The sequence below is a fragment of the Procambarus clarkii genome, chromosome 29 (assembly GCF_040958095.1).
Source record: "Procambarus clarkii isolate CNS0578487 chromosome 29, FALCON_Pclarkii_2.0, whole genome shotgun sequence".
Lineage (NCBI taxonomy): Eukaryota > Metazoa > Arthropoda > Malacostraca > Decapoda > Cambaridae > Procambarus > Procambarus clarkii.
The window spans coordinates 15559774-15568787 of NC_091178.1; the positions used below are offsets into that span (position 1 = coordinate 15559774).

Sequence of the window (9014 nt, forward strand, 5' to 3'; positions counted from 1 at the left end):
TCACTTAAAATACCCTTTACCATCGAGCATATATTAGGAGGCGGTGACCACTCGTTACAAGAAAAATACCAAATAGTCAAAGCACTGGCTAAATATCTCCAGTCGACCAACAAACTGGGTCACATCTGACCCGCGCCACATTTATACCTGGCGCCACCAACAGCTAAACACAGAAAACAACTGCCTCGTCGCAACACCAAGGATCAGCTGACGCCATAAACACAACACACCGCCCTACGGTGCGGCAAGTCTCCCTCTAACATCCACCTCTGTTTTAGTCGCCGCTCCTCTGTCTACATCACAACGCAACAAGCACTTTTGAAACTCTTATCATCTTCAACATAAACGCCTCTACCAACATCTGTACTGGTGCAGTCATCGGGAGGACAAGCCCTTCATGCAAACTGCACCTACTATCAAGAAGAAGAAGAAGTTCTATTCAGTTGTGTATTTGTAAACTAAAGTCTTTGAAAATGTAATAAGTTTTACGAAACGCGCTCGTGTCGCGTCAGACTAGAAATAAAAATGAATTTTGGAGAATTGATTTTTGATTTACCTCCAACAGTGAAAAGAAATGTACGAAAGATTGAGAAAATTCGTGTTAGAATTATTAATCTTACTTTTTCGATCATATTTAATAATATATATATATATATATATATATATATATATATATATATATATATATATATATATATATATATATATATATATATATATATATATATAATATATCCTCCCAAACTCGCCCATGTATGCAGAGAGAAAATCACAATAACGTGGCTGAACATTAGACACAACCACACGTCTGAAGATACAGGCAGTGACGAGGTTTCGGTCCCCTCCCGGACCATTATCACGTAGTGTGAAGGAAGAGCAGATTGATGATTGGTGAAGATTAAGCCACCCAAGAGGTGGCACGGGTATGAATAACCCGTGAAAGGAAGAGTAGTGGAAAACGTCAGTAAAGGGTAAGAATATGAGGAGGACGTTAGAAGTATACCATAAGAGTTAATAGGAATAAAGAAAAGTACAGAGGGCCTAATGATGAGGAGAAATAGGGGAAATAGAGCAACCTGTCCTCCTACAGAGAACGTCGCTTTTCACTCGTATGCGTTACGAGTGAAAATTTTTGGCCTACGAGTTAGGCCAAAAATTGTCGTGCTGGAAAATGGAAGAGGGTCCAGAAAGTGAGGTGCTGTCCCGTTTTCTGTTTGGGGTCCTTTTGGTAGGTTAGGAGAGAACACTTTAAATTGATCGTTTTCTTGACGTTTTGAAACCTTAGGAGAACGGACTGAATAGAGACAAAGAGAGAGCAAGAAAAGAGGAAGAAAAGAAAGAGATCCAATCTATAAGATGACTGGAGTCTCAAACATGACAGAAATGAACATTGTTCGCGTCTGCAGACTTAACACTTCTTTTGTGTCCTTTGCAGTTAACTGTTGTTTTTCTCAGTTAGGGAAAAGCTAAACGCTCTAAGCTTCTTAAAAAAACGTCACCTGACTTAGCTTTAGCCATACTAGGGTCACAGCCGCCAGCTATATACAGTAACTTTGGCGTGACTGTGTCTGTGTGTGTGTGCATTATGTACACAAGTTGATGTGTGGTAGTGTCAGGTTAGTCACCATGATGATGGGTGTCAGTGTCACCATGATTGTGGGTGCGAGGTGGTGGTGGGGGGAGGAGTCACCATTATGGGTACGGAAGGGTCACCATGATAGCGGGTCCGGATTGTATGGGGGAGGGGTCGACACTATATGTTTACCTCCTGGCACTTTTTAAGAACCTTATTTGGTCCTTCAGAGTTCATTATTGTAACGCTTCACATATCCTTCAGACACTTAGCTTGATTGTTATTTTTACGAATCAGAATATTGGTGATTGTGTTCTTCTTCTTCCTCGTGAGAACGCAAGAGAGCGCTCGGTGAGGAAATATTGAGATCATACAATCGGATCGACCTCCCAACCCTGGGCTCCTATGATCTAGTTCTTTCCCCCACGGTCACCATAACCCCTTTGTTTAAACCTAACAATAAGTCTGTCCTTAAACCTATTTACAAATTTTACAATGAAATCTTTGCCTCGTCCTCCCTGATGTGAGCCTCCCTCAAGCGTCTTCACAGCCCCTTACCTCAACCTTGCCCTCGTGTGCTGCCCTCACGACCTACCTTGAGGTTGGTCTCTCCGTCGAGGTTGGCGGTGATGACGTCGCAGGTGGCCTCCGGGTGGTGGGAGGCCAGGAGGACGAGGTCGCAGGGGAACTCCTCCTCGTCCGCCACCTCCACCACGTCCCCCACAATGATGTCCCGCCGGCGCACCTCCTGCCTCACCCCACGCAAGATTACTCTTAAATTAGTTGGCCTTTAGGCGAGTGATTAGATAAGCTATTAATTGTCTGCTTGGCTTAGTCATTAGATTTGGCAATTGGTTAATTTTTATCTTTGGTTAATTGAACGATTGGTTAGGAAAGACTGTGTCCAGTTAATGATATATTTCTGAGAGCATGAATCAGCAGACAACAATATTTAAGATGAGAGCTTCTTGAATTAAACTACCTCTTTAATATATATATATATATATATATATATATATATATATATATATATATATATATATATATATATATATATATATATATATATATATATATATATATATTCCACTCAAGATTATAATCCACTTGCAACTTAAATTGCAGCAATAATCATAAAATCAGGCTCTGAAATATCTAATAAGATAATAAAGAGATTGTTTAGAACAAATCTGACCATAATGAGATAATAAAGCAAAAATCAGGAAGTTATAGAAACAGAATATCTACCTGGAAATTAACACCAATTAATATCTTTGTCATTAATATACAAAAATAATTCTCCAGACATAATCATTATTATCTGAGCATGAAATTACACTCTCGTGTCATGGGGTTGAATTCCCTCCTGCCTGTTGCTCCCACCATGATGAAGCAGAGTCTGCTTATCAAGAATTACAACCAGAAATTTGGCCATAACGAAACCACTAATGAGATATCGTGTCCTAATCTTTATGTTTGTAACGTTGTAATGTGTAATCTTAGACATAAAACATTAATGAGAGAGGGGGCTCTGGTGATCCTCGAGATCCTCACAGGCTTAAGAGTTCATGAGGGAAGGCTTAGTCCTGCCTCCTCTTCCCACTTTCCTCATTCATTCACAGAGGAGGACTGGTCGTCCTATCCGCTATTACTCTCTTACTCTCATGCGCTCACCAATAACATTTCAGCATTCTCTAAGGAGAAGCATTTTGATTCGTCAGGGCCCCGAAGACCAAGCCCGCTTAGGTCTATGCTAAAACTGAGAACGTCATTCTTAAATTTCTTAGCTCCGGTCACCTACAAGGTGATTGTCCTGAACTTAGTGGGTGAACCCAGTGGATGAACTGGCCATCCACTCAGTACACTTCAAGTTAATTCCTACAAGCATAGCTGATTGGACAACCTGTGCCACTTCACCTGCTGACCGTTCCACACTTTCTTTGACGACTTGTTTCGTACCTGCTACGAGCAGTCACCTCTTGGTGCCTAACCCCACAAGTGACGCGAAAGTGTGTGTGTGTATCTCTGTGAAACTGTACATATAATCTTACCGTGACCATGTTTAACGCAGTACTCACCGTAACGACACCGTCCCGCAGGACTCTGGAGGCGGCGTTGTTGACCTTGTTGTCCTCTCGGTGACGGAGCCAGTCCTCGTAGCCCTGCTTCACCGCCGTCACCGCCACCACGAACACCAGCGGCAGGATGCTCGTCATCGGTGACACGGGACTGTCGATGGTTAGCTGAGGGAGGATGTAACAACTCATCTCCACAACACGATCTCTGTTTTTAGACTTTCAACAGATTTACGTTCCTCCTAACACACACACACATATAAACATGTTTTTAAAAGGGATGTTACATTGGGTCAGTCCGCCCTACAGAACAGACGACTTCTGACTCTATTAGCTAGCTGAGACCTTTCTCATCCCGTTGCTCATGGTTAGCCTTACCCACTAGTTTTTCCCGAGAACACGACCTGTCAATCAGGTCGAACAATGAATGAAACTGCAGTGAATTCATACAATGAATTCTTAAAATCGGTTAATAACCAAGTATCCAGTTACTGCTGGGTAAACAGAGGCGACCAGTTAAGGATTGTGGCAGGATTCACTGTCTGGTCGCCAGAGAAAGCGGAGGGATTTGTTGAATATATATATGCTTAGATAACATTAATAAAACCATTAAAATCGTATAGTGTACTCTATATATCAAAATATATTATTTTGAAACCCGTATCAGTCACTAAACAAAAAATTGAGCAACTCTTATTAAAAATTCGTTACTTTTAGCCCATCAGCTCGCTACTTTCAGCAATTTGGATCTGGCAACCCATCACCCAAGCATGGAGTTGGTAATTAGGTGCCTGGCCAGTGACCTGTGTGGTACCATGCTTGTGCAAGGTACGTTTTTGCGTTACGATGGGGTCGTCTGTGTCTCCTCTTAAGCGGACGTTTTTGGCAGGACTCGAGTTTTCGACACGAGTTGACCATCTAGCGCTTGAGTCTGCACTAGTGGAGGTGCTCCACGTGAAGTTGACAGACCTGGTGGGAGTGCAGATCGTTCAGGAACGCCGTGTGGTGGTGAAATTTGTTCTCCCAGATGTGTTCCGGAAAGTACCTTGATCGGTGTGAGGGTTGCTCGTTCCCTGGGACAGGTGGTGCTGGTACGGTAAGGGTGGTCAACTTGAGTGTGACAGTGACATACGTGACAGTGTATGGTGCACCTTTTGAAATGACGGATGGGCTGTTAACCAGGCTGTTTGGGCAGTTTGGGAAGGTGTTAAGCGTGAGGAGGAAGGGAAGGGAACATGTAGAATAAAGTTTCCGCTGCTTATTGTAAAGGACAGTTACAGCCCCACTTTTGTGCCAGGTAAGTCCAATACGGGCTCACCATAACCCGTGCTGCTTGGAACTTTTTGTTCCTATAAGGTGAATCTTAAACAACAACATTGTAAGGGGGATCCTTGCTGGCACCAGGACCCTGACGATGCCCCGGACGCATGACACCATCTTCACTTACCCCGATTCAAATTCAAAATTCAAATTTTTATTCAGGTAAAAGTACATTACATTGATGATGAGTTACAAACATAATGTTGGATTTATAGATAGAGCTAGTACATACAATACCTAAAGCCACAAATACGCATAGTGTTTCGGGATTGGGTTTACGCATCGATGTATGAATTCTGGTGAGCCGTGTACCTGTTATTACAGGTGTGGTCTACCGGGTCATCTGGCGGCAGCTTGCTCCGTGGAGGCGGTTACAACATGTTCTTAAAACAATAAATGAATGAAACTTACAAAAATAGACTAGTGGACCAGAGAACGGAGGCCTGGTCGACGACCAGGCCGCAGGGACGCTAAGCCCCGGAAGCACCTCAAGGTGACCAAGAGCTACTTCAATTAACAGCAACCCCGTGCTGTTGATATGTATGCTGTTAATATATGTGCTATGACCCTTAACGTACAAAATACGAGGCACTATGAAAAGCCGCAGCTCACGAACATCCACGTTTTCTAGTTGGATGTTGGAAGCTAACAGTTGGTCCGTTAGCTTAGGGTGGGTGGCATGGGCCGGCGCTCTGTTAGTACCATATACTTTGTCCGTTGTGGCAACAGGAGAGAACGGGCTGGTTGAAGAGCGATGTTGACTTACGTGAATGATGGCCAGACATAGGAAGTAGAAGTTGGCCAATCTCCGGAACTGTTCAAACAGGTTCTTGGGCAGGAAGGTCACCAGCGTGTACTGCCGACACGATAATGGCTCAGTTATTCAGTGTTTAATATGACAAAATTATATATAAATATTATATAAATATATAAATGTGTGTGTGTGTAAATCACGAAAATTAATTACGTGATGAAAAATGTGACAGTGTCAGACCACGGAGGAAGAATTGAAACGGGAAGTAACTCAAGTACTTTCGTATATTATTACATCTTCAGAAGGAATGTATTCCTTCTGAAGATGTATTAATATACGAATGCACTTAAGGAAAGTTATTTTTCAATTCTTCCTCCGTGGTCTGACACTGTCATATATATATATATATATATATATATATATATATATATATATATATATATATATATATATATATATATATATATATATATATATATTAGATTTGGAGAAATATGAGCATTTGTCTACTGGGAAAAATATCAAATGAATTTATATAATTGTAGCGAGATGAGCGGTGTAAAAATAATAACATCAGAATTTAAAGTATAGAATTAATGCAGTCTTGAGGGAAAATGTTAAGCATTTTCAGCTTTTGAAGAATACAAAAAAAAAAAAAGATATATACTGGTAGTGTTAAATTTTAATTAGCATAAATTTCTCATGGCTGACTCTTCAGCATACAAAGTTTTCAGGGCATGAAGGTTTCAGAGCCTAATTCTTTCGGAGTATGAAGCCAGGTCTTCACTGCTAGAATTAGCAGATGACAAATCTATTGAGAATAAACATTGTGTAAGACCTGAACTGCAACAAAGGTGAGGAGGATGTGGTGAGGCAGCACACACGTCGCGGAACCTTTTCCCTATGTGAATATATTTTTTAAACATTTACCTAGAGAGAGAGAGAGAGCATGGGCGGCTGTGGTGGGTGGAATGTAAGGATTGTAATGGGAGGTGGGTGGGAGGACGTCCCGGGGTGGGAGGATATTTGATGGGGGATTGGGTTTTTCCAATTATCAGGCACACCACCACTTTCCCCCATGCTCTGCAGGCAACAATTCACACCCATTCCTTTCACCTCTGTATTTAATAGGGTTCGCAAATATATATCTCCTGGACGACCTCCTGGTCGTCCCTTCACTTTCTAGTGTGTGGTCTGGTCAACATATACACATTTATTTCACCAATTCCACCCAAGAGATGTTTATAGTGGCGTCTCCACCTACTTCTAATTTATGTCCCACCATTTAGTATTTTCACCTTTATCTTTAATGTTTCCATTTCCTTTTTTTACATGTTTTCTTCCAACTCTTTTTGTAATATTTTGACCTTTTAAATCGTTCGTGATGTACTATGCCCCGTATACCATTCAGTTAAGTCTAAATAAATAGTACTGTGAAATCGTTTACACTGTAGTATATACAAGCCACAGAGATATTAGAAAGAACTTGTTTAGTGTCAGAGTGGTTGACAAATGGAATGCATTAGGAAGTGATGTGGTGGAGGCTGACTTCATACACAGTTTCAAGTGTAGATATGATAGAGCCCAATAGGCTCAGGAATCTGTACACCTGTTGATTGACGGATGAGAGGCGGGACCAAAGAGCCAGAGCTCAACCCCCGCAAACACAAGTAGGTGAATATATCACAATGATCTTACCTTAGAGGTAGTTATGGAGTTGTCTGGGAAGTGTGTGATGGGCGCCGTGTTGACCAGTTGGGGCGGCCTGTTGACTGACCTCCACCCTCCGCGTCCCTCCCTCCCCCGCCTCCTGCTCCACACACACAGTCAGATTAGACAAAAATAATAGACAAAACCTAAGATGTAAGTTTACAAATTCTTGAAGCAATCCACGTAACAATAGAACAACCCACCATATATATATATAGAGAGAGAGAGGTTATTGAGATATATTTTTATATGAAATCTGTAGGCGTCACATACCATTATGGTCAGTGATGGTTTCCAGAATGTCTTCAGTATTGCTACATTTCCATCAGTTCCATTCCACTTATTAATTACACAAGATAAGTGTTAATGTATGTATCTTGAAGCGCGACACTTAGACTTGAGGTCTCAGTTACTGAAACAATGGCTTCTGAGGCGATTCCTTGGTCCGCGTTGTATTAAATTACTCGGGTCGTTATGTATGTCTTCCCGCGTCTTCCATTTTTCTGTGTTGGGGATTATGCATTCTTGGTACTTCTAAATACACACTTCTCGCCTCTAAATGGTCACTTCCCGCTTCTTAATGTCCACTTTCCGCTTGTAAATGGTCACTTTCCGCCTCTAAATGTCCAGTTTCCGCCTCTAAATGTCCACTTTCCGCCTCTAAATATCCACTTTCCGCCTCTAAATCGCCACTTACCGCCTCTAAATGTCCACTTTCCACCTCTAAATCGCCACTTACCGCCTCTAAATGTCCACTTTCCGCCTCTAAATCGCCACTTTCCGCCTCTAAATGTCCACTTTCCGCCTCTAAATGTCCACTTCCCACCTCTAAATGTCCAGTTTCCACCTCTAAATGTCCACTTTCAGCCTCTAAATGTCCACTTTCGTGTTTATCCTGCTGGTTGATTCGTGTTCCATTTCTGCTGTAGGTAGTCACCTCCTCCCGAGCAGTGTGTCAAGTCCATAACGTGACACAGTATGCCAGTTGGCCGCGGTACCACACTCACACTCACACACTATACAAGAACGCCAACACCTGCGAGTGACACGGGCCACCACCTCCACCATAGAATCAGTTACAGTCTGCCACTCTTCCTCATAGTCAACCTCTCTCTAGCTGCCAACGGCACGCCGCTTATCAGCGGACGTGATAACGCTGAAGCACTCGCTGATGGCGACCCTGACAATCGAGTGTTGATTGTGTGTGTTATATGGTGTTAGTCAATATTGATTGTGGAGTTTGTATGTTGTTACTTCCTGGGTAGTCTGTGTTGATGAGAAAGAAGAGATATTTGAGCAGATAAGAGCAGATTGTGTGGTTTGTATGTTGGTAGTTCCTGCTAGCCTGTGTTGATTGTGAAGTTTGCACAGAGTAAGTCCCAATTGCTGAACACCAATCACACGACCCACACATCAACAGACCTGCAAGTGACGAGATTTCAGCCCGTCCTGGACCCCCTTATAAATCATTAAATAACAAATCAATGTTTATTCGGGTAAAAGTACATACATACAAGATGAGTTACAAACTGAATGTTGGATTTCTAGATAGAGCTAATACATACTATCCCTAAAGCCACTA

At 42.1% G+C, this 9014-nt stretch overlaps 1 protein-coding gene across 1 annotated transcript in view; it reads right to left on the reverse strand.

The window, feature by feature from the left end:
- The window catches only part of LOC123765093 (phospholipid-transporting ATPase IF), a 32594-nt gene extending 24037 nt beyond the window's left edge, over positions 1 to 8557 (reverse strand). The window contains exons 1-5 of the mRNA XM_045753528.2: positions 7706 to 8557; positions 7421 to 7532; positions 5735 to 5824; positions 3652 to 3816; positions 2169 to 2321 (exon numbers count right to left, since the gene is read on the reverse strand). Of these exons, the coding sequence (XP_045609484.2) occupies positions 2169 to 2321; positions 3652 to 3789 (291 nt within the window). The 5' untranslated portion in view covers positions 3790 to 3816; positions 5735 to 5824; positions 7421 to 7532; positions 7706 to 8557. The remainder of the gene's footprint in view (positions 1 to 2168; positions 2322 to 3651; positions 3817 to 5734; positions 5825 to 7420; positions 7533 to 7705) is intronic.
- Positions 8558 to 9014: the final 457 nt, after the last annotated feature.